The sequence below is a fragment of the Manis pentadactyla genome, chromosome 4 (assembly GCF_030020395.1).
Source record: "Manis pentadactyla isolate mManPen7 chromosome 4, mManPen7.hap1, whole genome shotgun sequence".
Classification (NCBI taxonomy): domain Eukaryota; kingdom Metazoa; phylum Chordata; class Mammalia; order Pholidota; family Manidae; genus Manis; species Manis pentadactyla.
The window spans coordinates 189494307-189512135 of NC_080022.1; the positions used below are offsets into that span (position 1 = coordinate 189494307).

The window sequence follows — 17829 nt, forward strand, 5'->3', positions numbered from 1 at the left end:
CACTTTTGGAAAATGCATGAACTTATGTATTAGGTTTTCTCATGGTCCTCCTATGAAAGTAACTGCTTCTATAGCCAAAGCAATCCTGAGATGGAAGAATAAAGCTGGGGGGATTACACTCCCCGACTTCAAGCTCTACTACAAAAGCCATATAATCAAGCCAATTTGGTGCTGGCACAAGAACAAACCAATAGATCAATGGAACAGAACAGAGAGTCCAGATATAAACCCAGCATATATGGCCAATTAATATATGATAAAGGAGCCACAGATATACAGTGGGGAAATGACAGCCTCTTCAACAACTGGTGTTGGAAAAACTGGACAGCTACATGTAAGATAATGAAACTGGGTAATTGTCTAACCCCATACACAAAAGTAAACTCGAAATGGATCAAAGACCTGAATCTAAGTCATGAAACCTTAAATTCTTAGAAGAAAACATAGGCAAAAATCTCTTGAATATAAACATGAGCAACTTTTTCCTGAATCCATCTCCTCGGGGAAGGGAAACAAAAGCAAAAATGAACAAATGGGACTACATCAAGCTAAAAAGCTTCTGTATAGCAAAGGACACCATCTGCAGAACAAAAAGGCATCCTACAGTATGGGAGAATATATTTGTAAATGACATATCCGACAAGGGGTTAACATCCAAAATATATAAAGAATTCACAAGCCTGAACACCCAAAAAGCAAATAACTTGATTAAAAAATGGGTGGAGGATATGAACAGACAGTTCTCCAAAGAAGAAATTCAGATGGCCAACAGGCACATGAAAAGATGCTCCACATCGCTAATTATCAGGGAAATGCAAATTAAAACCACAGTAAGATACCACCTCACAGCAGTTAGGATGGCCAACATCGAAAAGACTAGGAACAACAAATGCTGGAGAGGATGCAGAGAAAGGGGAACCCTCCTACACTGCTGGTGGGAATGTAAATTAGTTCAAACACTGTGGAAAGCAATAGGGAGATTCCTCAAAAAACTAAAAGTAGAAATACCATTTGACCCAGGAATTACACTCCTAGGAATTTACCCAAAGAAAACAAGTTCTCAGATGTGAAAAGACATATGTATCCCTATGTTTACTGCAGCACTATTTACAATAGCCAAGATATGGAAGCAACCTAAGTGTCCATCAGTAGATGAATGGATAAGGAAGAGGTGGTACATATACACAGTGCAATACTATTCAGCCATAAGAAAGAAACAAATCCTACTATTTGCAACAACATGGATGGATGGACCTAGAGGGTATTATGCTCAGTGAAATAAGCCAGGTGGAGAAAGACAAGTACCAAATTATTTTCCTCACTTGTGGAGTATAACAACGAAGCAAAACTGAAGGAACAAAATAGCAGCAGACTCACAGACTCCAAGAAGGGACTAGAGGTTACCAAAGGGGAGGGGTGGGGGAAGGAGAAGGGGATTGAGGGGTATTATGAGTAGTACACATGGTGTTGGGGGGTCACGGGGAAAACAGTGTAGCACAGAGAAGACCAGTGACTCTGTGGCATCTTACTACACTGATGGACAGTGATTTCAATGGGGTATGGGGGAGACTTGATAATATGGGTAAATGTAGTAACCACATTGTTTTTCATATGAAACCTTCATGAGAGTGTATATCAGTGACACCTTAATTTAAAAAAAAAAAAAAAAAAGTAACTGCTTCTGTGAACTTTGTGAGTTTTTTATCTAAAGATACAGAAACCTAACACAAGGCCCTGGACATTTAAAAAGAAATCTTAGAAGAGTCTCATAAGAACATGATTAAAATCTTAAAAAAACTTTGTATTTACATCTAATTTTGATGTGCAATTAATGCTATAAAATCAGAAACATGGTATAGAATACAAACATTTATAATTGAAGGATCAAAAAGGAGTATGTGCCATGATTCCATTTGTGTTAAGTTCAGAAAAACAGGTGAAACTAAAATTTAGGGCTGAGGAATGCATACTGAGGTGGCAAAACACAGGAGGGAGAAGCAGTCAGTCTCATCAGGAGGGCGGGGCCTCTGCAGTGCCGGCCCTGCCCCCACTTTGACCTGGATGTCTGCCCCGTCATCACTCATTTGTCCATGTTTTTCAAGCACTTCTTAGTATGTATCTTACTTCAAGGTTAAAAAAAAGTTTAAGTATTCTAAGATGGGTCCGTGTCACGTGCTGCTCAGAGGCCAGTTAAGACAGGACAGAACCGCCCACTACTGGAGCAGGTAGGACCTGGGATGACTCACTAAGGACCATTTCAGGGGGGCAACAACAGAAACCCAACAGAGCAAGCTCAGTACGGAGGTGAGGAGGGGCACTGGTGGGCACAGAAGAACATGTCCCAGAGGGTCTGTGGTCTGATGATTCAGAGAGAGAATTCTTGAATGTGAAGCATTAGATGGTCTCAAAGGAACCAAGAACTCTTAAGATTCTGTGAGACACTGTCAGCATAAAACATCTCATCACACTTGCAAACATCCATTTCCTTAGAGGGCACAAGGCCACATACTAAACCAGGATTGAGGCTACCAAGTGTGGGACAGCAAGTGCAGAACGGCTGACACAGTTTTCAGGCACGTTTGTGAGGAGACAAGAAAGCCGTCTCAAAACCCACTTATTGAGCACATATGCACAGCCAAATTGGTAGCTGTTAAAAATGAGTGTGATTCCACTTACATGAGAAGCCTAGGTCATAGAGACAGAAAGTAGGGCAGTAAATACTGGGAGGGGTGGGGGGGGCAAGGGAAAGGGGAGCTGCTGTGAATGGGTATAATTTCAGGTTTACAGGATGAAAAAATTCCTGGAGATGGATCATGGCTGCACAACATGAGTGTACTCAGCCACTACTGAACCGTACACTTAAAAATGATTTAGATAGCAAATTTTATGTGTTATTTCTTGCCACGATTTTAAAAAGATGTAAACCTACATTTATTGACATAGAACCATGTCCACAATCTATTAAGTGAAAAAAAGTGGCTTACAAATTATCAAATAAGATATTAACATCTTTGGAATGGATGCATCTGACGAGCTTACAGTTCTTGCCTGCAGGACAACAGGACTGCCATATGGGTCACCGCCTGGGCATATATCAACTTGCCACCCAGGTGGCATGGCTGGGCAACTCTCATCTGTCAGCATTTCTATCCAATAAGCCATTTAATGATCAATCAGGGAAAGAATACGAATCCCAGTTGCTAAGCTGGTCTGGTGAGACAGACAGAATTCCAGCCCCAAGAACAGGTGTCAGCAGCTGGCCCACTGACCCTCCTGAGAGCAGACCATGACCCTCTGCAGGAAAACACAGACACTGACAGCTGAGTCAGAAACAGTTCAGAAGGGCTAAACTCAGAATGTGACACCACAGGGCGATCCTACCCAATTGATTTCACTTAGCTTATTATTTTTATGCATGCCTATGAGTAATACACGACTAAAATTATTTCCAAGTAAATCTAAAAAGCATTTTATGTAATTAAAATCTAAATGACAAGGGAAAGCAAGCGTGACAGCATCTTTTCTTAATAGTATGAATGTTTCTCCTTAAACTCAATAATGTCTTAGATTCGATGAAGTACAGCGATAGTACAGTCCAATCCATTTTGCTAAGTGCACACCCAGGCATGCCTGCTGGAATGCGTGTGTACGTGCTATGCTGACAGTCATTTCCGGGTGGTAGAATTTCAAGTGATTCTTTCTGGCTTCTTTATCCTTTTCTGTATTGTTTTAACTTTTTATAGTTGACCCATAGTATTTTAATAAACAGAGGAAAGGATTTTCATTTGCTGGGAAACATATTTCAGAGTAATAAATATGTTTGCTTTTGAGTATTCCCAAGAAAATTTCTCCTAAGAGACATCTATTGTGCCCCTGGTCAGGCAGCCAAAACTAAACTCTCTCTCCGACTCCAACCTCTTCCAATTGACCAGCTCTCGGGTCTGTTTCCCTATGCAAGGAGACAACAAAGTACCCAGAGGGAAATCCTAGGATTTCAGGTACGCTTCCTGAGCAAATAAAGTCAGAACTACAATTGTAAGCAGCTGCCCGCTGTGACACAATCCCCGCTATCAATCCAACCAATCATGCCAGAGAAAAGCCATGTGGGGGTGGTGGGCAGAATCAGGAAGTGAGGCAAAGAGAAAGGCAGAGGATGGGAAGGGAGTAACAGGTAGGATAAAGAAGATCCTGAAAGGTAAACACCCGGCCACAGCTACCTTTTTCAGAAATGTTGCAGCAGTTTCTCTCTTTGTTGCTGTGATCCGCTTTATCCCATCTGGGGACTGGACTCGAATTATCTGTTGTAAATGAAACAAGATGGTTACACAAATGGGTTTGATCCTGATCTATTATGAGACTAAAATCTGCACTCTTTCAGCATCTGGGTCACTGAAATGTAAAGCCAAACCTCACCCTCCCTTCCCCTTGCAATACCCAACCCGATGTTTGTAAAAGATGAAGCAGAGGTGTGAGACCCATCAACACATCCTAAGAGTACTGCTCTGATTCTCAGCTATCATCTCGCTCATAAAATGCAACTTCAATTTTTAACCACTATTTACAGAGCATATATATCTGAAATACTAACACTTTTCTCTTCATATTTACCAAAAAAAAGAAATAGCAAGAAAAATCCCCACCTTGAATCATAGGATATCTTCTAATTTTTTATCTACTTTTAATAAAAAGATTAAAAGAAAATAAAGGTGTTTAATACTCTGATAAAACTCAGCACAGAGTTTTAAAAAATACTTTCATGGCAAGCCTGGTCAGCAGGCCTGAAAGACTACTGGGTAGAGAGCGCCACTTTCTAGGACTTGGTTTTTATGCTGATCAAAGCCCTTTTGAAGGTGGGTTACTAGCCTGGCCAACGTACAAGTTCCTGCTTTAGTGAGTAAGCATGAAGTGGCACGCCTGCTGCAAACAAGACATGACGCTCCGACCGCCCAGGGGATGGGAGGAAAGACCGACGACATTATGCCAGAAGGTACTCATGCAGCAGTTTCTCATCAGCAATTACTACACTGTGCGTTGTATTTAAAACATGATACAGATGAAAAATGTCACAAGCTGTTGTTTTTAAAAACACTATTTTCACTTACAACAAAATGCCACAAAGGCTTTAGAGCTACTGTCTACTTTTATCAAATTCAGAACAATCTAGAATTTCCTCAAATAGATTGAGTCTGCCTCTTTTTCTAAGAACTGTTACTTGACTCAAGAGACTTTGTCCCCATACTGTTCTCAATTTTTAAGATTGTTTCAAATAAACATCTTATGAAATCCCAATTGTTCAGACCTCAAAGATGTTCTACCTTTCTGCTTTTTAACTACATCCGTTTAACCTTAACCTTCTCACTCATCTGTCTGGAGTGCAAATACACATTCTGTTGACTTCTGATTTCCAGTATACTTTGCTCTGGATTCAACACCTAGAAAACTGGTTTCATAATATGCAGCAAGGGTATCAGGCAGATATTTCCATTTGTTTGTAACTGCAGTTTGTCTCCCAACACTGAGAAACACTAAGACGTGAAGAGCTCTGTTTCTCTGCGGGAGATTCTGCGACCATTCGTTTAGCCAGTCAAAAGCATGACACCCAACTACTTGAGGAGCTGAAAGGTGAGGCTTACACATTTTGGAGAGTTCTAAAACCTAAGAAGTCATTCTACTTGATCATCTACAAAAGGCCATGGCAGTCCAGGTTTCCAAGCTCAGCCCAGTATTGAAATCCCAAGAAACAAGCCTAACTTGTACAGAGGCAAGTTCTGGCTTGGCCTCTAACAACAGGCTACAAAGTAAAATACACATGAGACCCCTGGCAACATGGACACAGAGCCTCTTGGTAACTTAGATCTCCCTACTTATAAAAATACTTCTTGGGGGAGTCAAGGAAATATGAGATAAAAATCATATTTATATCCACGATTTTTTAGAAGACCTTCTGAATTAAAAGAGAACAGCAAACTTTTGAAGTCAATTTTAGAAAAGGGTCTGTTTCAATTCATCACAATCTAAGTAATTCAACAAGACCCAATGCTGTCAATGAGAGCCTTGCCTTATACACATTAGCAGAAAAATGGCCTCGTCTGCAACAACCCGCTTGTCCCTGGATACTTGAATTCAATTAGTATTACAGTAAAGGGAAAGTTTGAAAGCAGATTTTGAGTGCTAATACTTAACCTTTTTCTAGAAGTCCCCAATGATTAGTAAATCCTATTTTAAAAGGAGTCTATTATCTCTGTCGTTTCAACATGGCCCCTCTCCATTCAACAGAGCCCCTGAACGGAGGGCAAGGGAGGGGAAGGGTTAGAGGGAAGGCTTACACTGGGAGCTGGTCTCCTGCAGACCCAAGTCTTTCAGGAAGGGGTATCAACGCCATGCCTGACGCCTGGCCAAACCGCAGAGGCCGTCACAGGCTGAAGCCTGAACACAGCTTGCCACTCAATCCTGCTTTGCTTCCCCAGGGAAATCCCAAATATTCCTTCACCTAACCAAAATGTGTCTGTCCAACCGCTCTGTTGGTTTTTTTTTTTTTTTCCGCAGACACACTTTCTGGGGGAAACTTTCCACAAGTCAACACACGACTGTTTTTTTCCCCCATTTTCACTGACTTTTTTTTCCAACTTTCGGGGGGAAGAGGAAATGCCAATTCCTAATTTCGGACAAAAAGTGAACTCAGCCTCTCTAATATTCCTTTCTGGGCAGGCAGCTGTCAAGTTTTCCCCGCCACCGCGCGGCAGAACGCGTCGGGCTCCTGTGCCCCGCGGCTTCGGCTCGCGAGGAGGGGCCCTGCCAGGGTCCCATCTGCCCCCGGTGCCCTCCTTTCGGTGACGGTGACAAGGCGCTTGCTGGGGCGGATGAGGGCGCAGGAAGGAGAGACAGGAGGCGAGCAAGGCCGCAGCCCGGCCCCAAGGGCTCGGACCCCTCCGCCAGCGCCCGGCAAGCCCGCCGCGGCGGAGCCCCCCGCCCGGCGGAGCCCAGGCCGCCAAGCGGCTCGGCCAAGCGAGGCGAAGGCGGAAGGGAGGGGCCGGGGAGGCGGCGGCCGGGCGCCCGGCCTCCGCGCAGGCCGCGCCGGGAAATCTGCCGCCTCATGCCGGCGCCGCTCTCGCCCGGCCCCCACTCACGATGCTCTCGGCCATGGCGGCCGACCCCGCCTCCGGGCTCGGGCTCCGGGCCGCCGCCGCCTGCCGCCCCGCGGGCCTCGCAGCCCCAGCCTCAGCCCCGGCCTCCCGCCGCCGCCGCCACCGCCGCTCCAGCTTCGCCCCCGCAGCCGCCGCAGCCGTCGCCGCCACGTCCGGTGCGTCGTCCGACGCGCTCCCCCGACCGCGCAGCCCGGAAAGCGGGTTCCGGCCGTGCCGGCGGCCCGCGCAGGCGCACGGCGGGCCTGCGCCGGCCTGGCTCGAGGCGCCCACGTAGCCCGCAGAGGCGCCCTTCGCACGGCGTGGGCTCCGCCTTGCGGCCTGGCGACGCAGACGGTCCAGGGAGAAACACAAGCAGGCGTCGGTGGTTGGCGCCGGGAAAACGTCATTCCATACACCTGGCCACAGAGAAATGGTTCAAAAGAAAGGTATTTTCCTTGCATCTAACGTATGAGAAATAAATGAGTTTAACCGCATTTCAGATCAATGTTTCTTTTCCACAGGATGTGCCACATGAAATATGCCACCAGGGCCAGCTTCGCGGCCACTGACCCGTGCAATTCAGAAGAGTCTCGTGTGTGATTCCACGCTCAGCCGTCACGGTCTTGAAATTCTTAATTTTTAACAAGAAGTTCCACATTTTTATTGTGCTCTGGGCCCTGCAAATTTGTACCTGACCTTGCCCATGATTGTTAAAAAACGGGAGAGAAGCTGGAACTGAAATGTCAAACAAAAGAAGAGGGGCAGTGGTAGGGACTGTGCTGGGGATGGGACGGGGCAGGTGGCATCTCCCGGGAGGTCACCCTTTCTTCTGCCATGAGAGCACGTGCAGAGGGTCTCCTGGCAGCCTCTGCCCTCTGCAGCCTCCAGAGGGCCCCACAAGCCCACCACAACTTTGACACACATAAACACATGCATCTCAGATGGAATGAGGAAGGTGTGGGGAGGTGCACACACAGGGCTTGTAGAACTGGGTGATGGGTGGGGGTCTGCTCTGAGCCTGCTTTCCTACTGCCATCCAGGCCAAGGAGAGAGCAAATGGTTGCCTGGGGTCAGAGAGGCATAAGCTACCTTCTGTCTGCATGGCTGGGGTCCCTCCAAGCACTAGGACACAGTGGTGACCACAGTGAATTTTTTCCTGTCTCTGAGAAGAGAAGCTCAGGGCTAGGGCAGCCCAGGGACCTCAAAACAGGAAGGATGTTATCTAGCAGTAAATAGTTTCGTGTTTTTACAGTGAAAAAATCAGGGGTGAACTGGCATTTAATTACCAGCGACTGGTATAAAATTCCAGGACTGTGGCCATGAACCAGTTCACCAGGGTCTGTCTTATCCCCTGGATGTGCTGATGGACCAGCTGCAGAACCTGCCAGGCTGAGGCCCACACAGGGCTCCACAGTGCTGGGGGACCAGCACCCTGACAGCCCTGCCCACACTGCAGAGCTACAGGGAATTCACCCATTGAAGCTAAAAATCTGGGCTCAGAAAGAAAGATGGTCCATCTCAACAAGCAGAGGCTGTCTTAAGCCCTAAAATGTGACTCCCCACTGGCATCCCAGTGGGGTTCAGTGGGGCAGAGGCTGGCAGCTAGTGCAGTGAGCCTGGCAGGTGCCTAGCTGTACCCTGTGAGGATACCTGCCTGCCACTTCTTCAGGACATCCTTGCCTTCTTGATACCAGAGGGTGATGTGGAGGCCCTGCATGTTGGCACTCAGGGATCCATGGCAGGACGGCTGGAGCACACCCTGCACTTGGCCATCACCCACTACCAGGGTGCCCTGGACCTGGGCTTCCTCATTGACTGAGTCATTCTGCCATGGGTGGGATGGCCACCTACCAGGATGGGCAGTGGGTCCTGTGAGCCTGGAGCCAGAGCACAAAGTGCTCACATGTATGTGCTCACTTGTACACACATGTGCATATGCCCACATGAACACACACCCACACTTCATACCCACTTGTACACATGTTCACATGCGTAAACACATACACAGTTGTACACATGCTTCATATGTGCATGCTCCTTTACACACTCACATGTGCACGCTCATGTGTGCACACAAACACATATAACACACTGGGCCCAGGCCAGGCCTTGTGTATCTCTGCTCCCTCCAACCAAGACCAGGTGGGCACACAGGGACCATTCCATAAAGGCTGAGCCAGCACACTTAGAAGGTCACTTTTGAGGGGTTTGGTAAGGATATCACACAAGACATCTCAGTGTGAAACGTTGGATGTCTGCATCCATGTGGCCATGGAAGACTGAAGGAGGGTAGGAGACACCCCACACAGGTGGGTCCCAGAACAGTAGACCCTGCCCTTCCCATGGCCACCTCCACCCATGCCCTCCCAAGGGCTTTGCTGCAACTCCTGCTGCATTGTCCTGGGAAGATGGGCCTCTGTCAACCACCAGGGGGCTGCAGGGCCCTGGGCCTGAATGAGGGTGCAGCTTAGAGAGTGTTTCCCAGAGCAGGTGGCTGTGTCCCCCACTCCAACACAGGAATATTTGGGCTGGGGTGGCTATGCCCTCAGGGTCCTGGTGGTGCAGTAGGGGGGACAAAGTTGGGGCACCAGGGTGGGATCTGGGGCTGCAGGTCATCCCATTCCCCCCCAGGAAAGGTGCCTGAGTAACCACATGCCTCTGACACCCTGGCCTCTGGCCCCTGCTGGGCCTCCACTCCCTGGGGTCCCCTCGCCCCAGGACTTAGCCTGATGTCTCTTTCCTCGTTCTGTGATTCCCCAGGCCCAGCTGGCCTTTGCCTCTGGACCACTCATTGTGCCAGCAGCTCACAAACGCTGTTGTGGCCCAAAGTGGGCCAACACTGACCTGCAGACAAGCATGGGAGTGGGGCATGGACGACATCAGCTGCCAGGTCTCTGCCTCTGAGCCCCCACCATGCAGCCCACTTCCAACGCGGATATCCGACCCCTGCCACGAGGTCCACTTCTGAGGTCCCATGTCCCCAGCACAGCTTGGCACCTGCCCTCCCACTTCCTTGCCTGTTACGGTGGTTTCGGATGAAGTTCAGGCCTCTCCCCTGAGAGTGCTCTTTCAGGGGGAAGTAAATCTTACTGAGATGTATAATTTGTACAGTAGATCACACCAGTCTTAAGTGGGCTGCATCAGGAGTTCTTATCTATCTAATCACCTGCGGCCCCACACCAGTTCAGGACCCAGCCCCCAGGCTCCTTTGACCCCTCCCTGTGGTCACCCCTGCTCCGATTCACCACCCTTGGTTAGCACAGCCTTTTCTGACTTTCACATAAATGGGTCACAAAAGGCCTTCCCTACAATCACTGGTCACTGCTGTGCAAACAGGCCCCTTGAGGACACTTGGCTCATGTGGACACACCTGTGAGTGGCATCTGGGCCTTGACTGCTGCTCAGGACAGTCTGAACAGGTCTGGGGGGGAAGGCGGCGCCCCTGCTCTCCTGGCTGTGGTGTCAGGAGTGGATTGGCAGGCTGCAGGTGGGTGCCTGTCTAGCATGAGTGGACACTAGGATAGGCTGACTGGGTCACTTGGTGAATTGCACAATCTCTCTGCACCTGTTTCCTCACCTGTGTGGTGGAGCAGACATTCCTTCGTCCTGCAGTGAGCTGTTTGTGGGCCCGTGGGCCCTGTCTGACCCCACCTCCTTTGTGAGGCCTGCTCTGACTGCTGGGAGCACATGGGGCTGCCTGCCACCCCCCAGGCCTACCTGCTCTTGTGCCCCCGGCCATGGGGGTGCCCAGGCTCAGCCCTCAATGGGTTTCCTTCCCTCTCAGACTGGCCAGACCTCTGCTGTCCCCACCACCCTGCACCTTCGTCCATACACTCCAGCTGAAGACACACATGCCTCTGGGCCCTGCCCCGCTCACAGTATTCCTGATGAGCAGGCAGAGACACACTAATTTTATTTTAAAAGAGGGACAGCAAGCGTGAGCTAGGTTGGCAAGGACGAGCTTCCAGTGGGCATGATGAGTTCTGAGGGGTCTGACTTCCTTGCTGATGCCTTTAGGACTCCCTAAGGCCGGGGAACCGGGGCATGGGGGAGTCCTGGGAGGCCCTGTCCCGGCTTTCTAGTCATGAGAGGAGAGGGTCTGGGCCAGGGTCTCCAGAGGTTAAGCAGGGCCTGACTGGCCTGAGAGGGTATCTTGCAGGGAGGTGGTGGGCTCCTGTTAAGTGCATCTGGGGGCCTGAGCAACTGCCCTGTGAGGGTCTCCAGACATGAGCTGGGCAGTCTGAACACCCTCGGAGGGTGGGCCTCCTCAAAGGAATCCTGAGCAGGGGTCTCAGTGGGCAGCGGTGGAGACTGCCCTGGCACCCTGGGCTCAGGTCCAGGCTAGATGATGCCGTACTGAGCCAGCTCATGCAGCTCCAGGTGGTTGAAGGCCTCCCATGGGCAGATGACCGTGATGTCTGCAGGAGAAGGGGAACAGGAGGTTCACAAGGGCCCCGGGGGCCACTGTCCCCTTGGTACTGTTGTCCACCTCCCAAATGGTGCAGGTACAAGTCCCAGGTGTACAACCCTCCTTCCAGGACACACCAGCTTTGGGGGTGTCAAGTGGGCACCCTACCCAGGAAGAGAATGGGTACAGCAGGCCCGAGAGAGCAGGCCAGAAGGAAGGGGGAAGGGCAGCAGCAAGGACCCCTCTCCAAGCGCCTGGCAAACCTGCTCAGTGGGAACAACCCCCCCTTCAGTAGGGTCTTGACGTTGGGGGAGAAAATGAGGGACAAGCTGGGGGTGGGGGTGGTACCCTAAGTGAGCCTTGGCCTGAGGCAGGAGGGCTGGGGCGCTGGACTCACTGGTGGGTGGGTGAGTAGGGGCACCTGCGTGGACCCCAGACAGAAGCTGTCATACCTGTTCCCAGGCCTTCCATTCCTGGAATGTCGTCCCCAAACCTGCAAGGACACAGAGCGGTCAGGGACGGTGGACAGGGAGAGAGTGTAGCGGTGGGTGGGGGCATGAATGCACTTGAGCGCAGGTTCCTGAGAACTCAGAGTGTGAGTGTGCCCTGGGTGTGTACGGGGCACAGTGATTGATGGGCTGTGGCTGAGCCTTTGGGTGTCATGGGCGTGCTTTCCATGCCCATTTGGCAATGGCAGCTGGATAGGGTGACAGGAGCCCCCGGGCCCCACCCGCCCCCCAGTCCCCGAATGGGGCACCCTGAGACAGGCGCGGCTCAGGCCCTCAGGAACTGTCCTACCTCTTTAGGACGCTGGGACCACCCTCAGCCAGGAAGGATGGCTCAGCGCCCTCCCCAGACCCCTCCCTAGAGCGCAGCCCCCCGCCCCTCCTGTCCTAGGCACCCAGCCTCCACTCCTTCACAGAGGCGCCCCTCCCTTGGGCTGCTTACCCTTGGATGCCTTTCTTGGGAGGCTTGCTCTTGAATTGCCTGGTTTGCCGCTGCTTAAATTTGGGGGGCCCTTTCCTGGGAGTGACGGGCCCCCCCGTCACCCTGGTGGCTGACCGGACCTCGGCTTTGGGTGGCTCCAGGTTCATGGCCAGGCTGGTGGAGATGTTGTGGAGACCTTTGGCTTTGGACTTCCTCACTCTGGGCGCTGGGGGCAGACCAGGCCGGGGGTCCCCGTCAGCCCTCTTACTTCTGATGCCCCTCTCAGGTCTCAGCCCACCGGAGCAGAGGGAACCCTGAGATGCAGGACCCAGCCATCTTCTGTGTGACCTGGACAGTAGCATCTACCCCCAGGAAGCCCCTGGCACTGCACTGTGGGGCTCCACTTGGGGCCAGACAGGGGGAATGAGAGTACTGGGTGTTTCCCCACCCCCTTCCCCTGTGTTCCCACCCGCCCCTGGGGGTTGGAACACCTGGTCTCATTCACATCAGGCCCCCAGTGCTGAGATGAGTGACTCAAGAAACAGGAAGGCAGGTGCCTGGGCAGGAAGCGGCTGAGCTGAGCTGTGGCCCTCACCGGCCAGTGTCTTCCCTCTGCTACTAAATACCCTGGCCACTCAGCTGTGCTTGGAGCCTGCTCTGGATGCCAGTGTCACCTGCTGGTGTCCTTGCACCACTGCACAGGATGTCCTCCTCTCCTCTTCCCCAGAGCCTCTCCCCGTTTGCCCTAAGCCCTGGTGACCTTGGCCAAGGGCAGCTTGGCTTCCTCCAAGCCTATTAGCACCAGAGCGAGAATCTAATCTGGGCTGTTGTGAGCCCAGAAGGTTCAAGGGCTGAGCACATGACACAGACAGACGCGACTGCCCCCAGCACTGGATGCCCCAAGGCATGACCTCTTGGGTCCCCTTTCTTGCCCTGGTCTTGTGGGCTACAGTGCCTGATACCAGCCTTGGGTCACCAGCAGCTGCCTTCTAGAGCATCAGGGCGAAGACCAACTGGGATGCAGGGACCAATGGTCAACTGCTGAGGAAGCTTTGGCAGTGGGTGCAGGGTGCCTGGGATTGGGGTGGACCCTGCCATGGGCTTTCCCTCCCTAAGGTTCGGTCTCTGTGCTGGGACAAGCATCAGCCCGGGAGGGACTAGGGCTCAGGAGCCAGATCTGCGCAGGGTCTAAGGGAGACAGCAGCGGGCCAGGTAGTCCTGGCTGCTCAGACCCCATGACACCCACTCCTTAGAGCCCAGGCAGACCCTTTCCCCCTGGGCCACGGGCCTGGTGTGCGCAGCCCTGAGACCTGATGGAGCTCTCACTATGCTGTCCCCAGGGAAACTGCGGCCGGAGCTGCCCTAGCCTGTGGCTAGTGCCCACTCAAGCTGGCTAAACATGTGTGGTCTGAGGCTCCTGTACCATTGCTGGCCTTGGGGACAGCCTGCACCAGTTTGACATGGGGAAGCACAGGCAATAGGCTGGGCATCCTCTGAAGAACAGGGTGGTGGGTGGACCCCCGCAGACGCAGTCCTCATTGTGGTGGTGAAAGCCTGCCAGCCCCCCACCTCTGGGCAAATACCCACTGACACCCCTAGGTAAGTGGCTGCCAGAAAACGCAACTGGAGGTCACTACTCACCAGCACAGGCAGGTCTTGGGGCCACGGGTGTGAGCGGCACAGCCTCCCTCAGCAGGGTGCTGGCAGGGCATTTATCCCCACACTGGGCAAGCTGATTAAGACTACCTCTGACGCACACTAATGAGATTGCAGGCCACTCAGGCAGGCACCACCGCTAAGGATTCCAGGAGATGGAAGGGGCTCCCCCTCAGGTGTAGTCAGGAGCCTGGACACACACTAAGGATGAACCAGGGTCAGGAGAGGAAGGGGAAGAGCTCAGGAATAGCCAGGGGAGGGCAGGACTCTCTCCTGGAGCTGCTCATCTTTGAAATGAAGGCCAGATGGCACCGGCCATTGTCTTGGGCCTCCCTGACCGTCCTCACCGTTCATCTCTCCCTCTTGCTGCGTCCCTCCCACTCCAGGGCCTTCGCCTCTGCTGCTCCTCTGTGTGGTGTGTTTTCTCCCTCCCATTTCCCCAGCGCCCTCCTCCCGGACTTCTGAGCTCTGCCCCAGCGTCATATCCTTATGGCAACCTGTCAAACCAGACCAGGATGCCTGCTGTGGAGACCTCATGGCAGTGCTGCTTTCCATCTTTACTTATCACGTAGTTGTATTTTTGGGTAATTCCTGTGTTAACCTCTGCCTTCCACAGTAGACTGGAATGGGCCCAGACGTCCCCTGGGCCCTAGGGTCTAGCCCAGGGCAATGCTTCACAGATGCTCAGGGAGTCCCTGAGGAACAAACGGATGTATGAGGAAAAACAAGATCCCACAAACTTGGCAGGCTCGACCGCCGTGTTTGCCATCTAGGAATGGGGCCTGCCCCACTGTGAAGGGCAAAGCCGATGGATACCCTCTGGGGACATCTCACACCACACAGGTTTGCTATGGCTGTTTTATTCCAAATTAAGCCTAGTTTCATAGGATCTACTGGGTGGGATATATACACGTGTAAAACCGTATGTATATACACATGTACACACACACACATATAATGTGTATACATACGTATAGACATAGAGAAAACCTTTTGTAAGTTCTTATTTTTGAGGAAAACAAATCTCTCCCCACACCTCTGATACACCACCTCTACGCTGCAGACCTTCGGGGGCACACTGAGCTCTGCTGTGCTGCAGTCTCTAGGGGAAATCTCTCTTCCTGGGCCTTTTTCCAATCTGTACAAGGACAGGGTTAGATTAGATGCTCTCTGAGATTACAGAGTCTAATAAACACGTGTTGCTATAGTCACGTTTCTCTGAGCCAACCAGCACTTTCTGGATGACAGCTGTCCAAGATGACAGCCTGAATTACTGGGTGTCTTACTAGGTATTAGCCTGTGGCACCATGTTTTGTGGCTGTGTGGTTTAGCTCTCCCATCCACAGATCTCTATGTGAAACACTGTTTATCAGCTCAAATCCCTCTTGAAATTGTATTACAATTTTAACTTTTCCCTTAAGTGAGGTAAAACAGGCCCAAATTCCTTGGCCCCCGCCCTGGCCAGGCCATGTATGGCCAGGCTTGGAATGTATGGGGGGGAGAGGGGAACATTTGCATGGATGTGGGTCAGCAGGAGATGGGGACAGGCAGTGAGGGCCCTAAGATAAAGTCCTACCTGGGCTGATGGTCCAGTGGCCAGGTCTGTAGCCAAGGAACAGGCTGGCCAGGAGGTGGGTTCTAGGGCTAAAGCCCAAGGCCTGAAGGTCCATCTGCCCTGGCCAGCTGCCTTGGGAGCCATGGCTAAGCAGCGGGAAGGACTGGTGACTAAGTGGTGCTCAGGCCCCTGCAGGTTGATTCTGCCTGGCTGGCAGTAGACTGTCCACCCAAGGACACAACAGTTGGAAACTGACTGCAGCTGGACACATGGGGTGCTTCCCAGGCTGTCTGTGGGCATCTGTTTCCGCTGAGGGTTTTGCCATTGGCAACTTCACAAGACTAGGTGGTCCTCCTTCTGCTGCCCTGCTGAGTAACCAGAGCTGACCTCCACGCAGGACCTCTGGGATACGGGAGGTATTGGGATGTGGCCCCATGGTCATCATCAGTTGAATATTCAAAGAAAGGGGTCCTACTTCACCCTCAGAGATGGTGAGACATGATAACCTGCACCTGCTCTCTCACAAGGCAACACAAGCCCAAAGGCAACAACAGGGGCGCCCATCTAACCACCACGGAGAACTTGTTTATTCTCAGGAGGGGTCAACAAATAGCTCCTTCTGTTCCTGACACAAGCCCCACAAGGGAGCCGCAAACAAAGGAGGCTGTGCTACTTTCTGAGAGGGAGCTGGCAGGCGGGAGCCTAATGGGCAAGGATGTGGGGCCAGGCCAGCTCAGCCTCCATTCCGCATGTGCAGCTGGATCTGCACCCTGAGGAAGGCCTTGAGGTTCTCGTCGGCCACATGCTCCTCCAGGGCAGCCAGAGCCTGCTGCCCGCCATCCTGGTAGTGGTGCAGCAGCGCATCTGCGTACTGCACCCACACGCAGCTGGGGCAGCCGCTCATGCAACAGTCTGTGGGCGGCTGGAGCTCAGGTGGCAGGTGGTGTGAAGGTTCTGAGGGGCGCCCGCCAGGCAGGGACGACCTGGACTGCCTGGCGCTGTCTGTGCCTGCGTGGGAGCCCGCCTCCTTCCCCAGCTCTCTGCGGCCTTCACAGACTTGGACCCAGGCAGGGTGCCTGTGAAGAATGCCACCGCCTCCAGGAATCCTCTGGCACCGGTCACAGCTGGACAGTCGGCCGGGCCCCTAAGAATGCAGATAAGTGTATGAGTCTCCAGGAAGCTGGTGAGGCCTGGCCTGCCCCCAGCTCTGGGAAGATTTCAGCCTCCTGTCACTCGCAGGAGGCTCCATGTCCTTAGCTTCCTCACTTCCTGTGCGACCTTCCACAATTCCTCACCTCCAGACTTGGTTTCCCATTTGTAAACTGGACCTAATGCTTTGGTAGGATGAAGTGACCCATGAGAAGTGCTGCATGCAGGGTCTCGCAGGAGTTGTGCACTCCAGCAGATGGTGGGGTGGGGGGACATCTGGCTCTCCAGCCAGGACGATTCTGCTCCGTGGACAGGACTGGGGGGCCGGGGCAAGCCTGTAAGCTCCGTGCCACTGCCCCTTCTCCAGCCAGCACGGCGTACGCTGCCCCTCTGACCATCTGGATGGCATCACCCCTTCACCCGTTTTCCTCTGCAACGTGAGAAGCCCGGACCTGCCGAGTCATCCCCAGAGTCTCGTGGGCAGCCCCCTGCCTCCTGCAGTCCCGGCCCCCTTCCCCGCTTTATGCGACGCCAGGGCACTAAACACCGACACCGCCCGACCTCTACTTATTTCTCTAGCACCTCCTGCGAGGAGCATTAGCTCCTTGTTTGCCGCGGCCTCCCCGAAGGGCTCGCACGCTGCAGGCGCTGGATAGATGCTGCCAACAGAGGAAGCGCGCTCGGAAGCCTCTCGCACAGCCCGGGGCTTTGCCCGGCCGCACAGCGGCCCTCCCCGCGCGCCAGGAGCGGGCAGAAAGAGCAGAAGCCGGCGCGGCGGCTGGGCTTCTCCGGTCAGTCCTGGGTCCCGGCTTCCCGAACACGCCCAGCAGACCCCCGCAGGTACTTGCCTGGCCGCGAGCGGCAGCGGCCACCGCGCGGCCTCCCCCGGCTAAGCTCCGCGGCAGCATCGCCCGCTGCCGGCCCACGACCCGTGAGCGGCGGCCGTCCTGGCCAATCCCGGCCCGCCAGGGAGCTGTACCGCCCCAGTGACCGCGAGGCTGAGCGCAGGA

The 17829-nt window shown here is 52.7% G+C and overlaps 3 protein-coding genes across 7 annotated transcripts in view; all 3 read right to left on the reverse strand.

Annotated features, from left to right (window-relative positions):
- Positions 1 to 7290, reverse strand: part of NPLOC4 (NPL4 homolog, ubiquitin recognition factor) — a 59493-nt gene extending 52203 nt beyond the window's left edge. Inside the window, exons 1-2 of one of the 2 annotated variants that reach the window (XM_036910596.2) lie at positions 7128 to 7290; positions 4218 to 4298 (exon numbers count right to left, since the gene is read on the reverse strand). In XM_036910596.2, coding sequence (XP_036766491.2) covers positions 4218 to 4298; positions 7128 to 7142 — 96 coding nt within the window. In that variant the 5' untranslated portion in view covers positions 7143 to 7290. Of the gene's footprint in view, positions 1 to 4217; positions 4299 to 7127 lie in introns of those variants that run through there. The other variant, XM_036910597.2, reaches the window with a different exon arrangement.
- Positions 7291 to 10956: 3666 nt separating this feature from the next.
- On the reverse strand, positions 10957 to 14496 carry PDE6G (phosphodiesterase 6G). Of its 2 annotated transcripts, none has more exons than XM_036910628.2 (4): positions 14101 to 14496; positions 12481 to 12633; positions 11985 to 12025; positions 10957 to 11542 (listed from the first exon to the last, which is right to left on the reverse strand). In XM_036910628.2, exons 1-4 carry the CDS (start codon positions 14169 to 14171, stop codon positions 11466 to 11468), a joined length of 342 nt encoding a protein of 113 aa, XP_036766523.1. In that variant the 5' UTR covers positions 14172 to 14496; the 3' UTR covers positions 10957 to 11465. The 2 variants fall into 2 exon arrangements, with proteins under 2 accessions (XP_036766523.1, XP_036766524.1); XM_036910629.2 differs by having other exon boundaries at positions 12481 to 12685; positions 14101 to 14208.
- A 1737-nt stretch (positions 14497 to 16233) lies between these two features.
- Positions 16234 to 17814, reverse strand: OXLD1 (oxidoreductase like domain containing 1). 3 transcript variants are annotated; one of them, XM_057501820.1, is made up of 3 exons: positions 17668 to 17778; positions 16966 to 17249; positions 16234 to 16814 (listed from the first exon to the last, which is right to left on the reverse strand). In XM_057501820.1, exons 1-3 carry the CDS (start codon positions 17725 to 17727, stop codon positions 16571 to 16573), a joined length of 588 nt encoding a protein of 195 aa, XP_057357803.1. In that variant the 5' UTR covers positions 17728 to 17778; the 3' UTR covers positions 16234 to 16570. The 3 variants fall into 3 exon arrangements, with proteins under 3 accessions (XP_057357803.1, XP_036766520.2, XP_036766522.2); XM_036910625.2 differs by lacking the exon at positions 16966 to 17249 and having other exon boundaries at positions 17668 to 17814; XM_036910627.2 differs by lacking the exon at positions 16966 to 17249 and having other exon boundaries at positions 17402 to 17791.
- Positions 17815 to 17829: the final 15 nt, after the last annotated feature.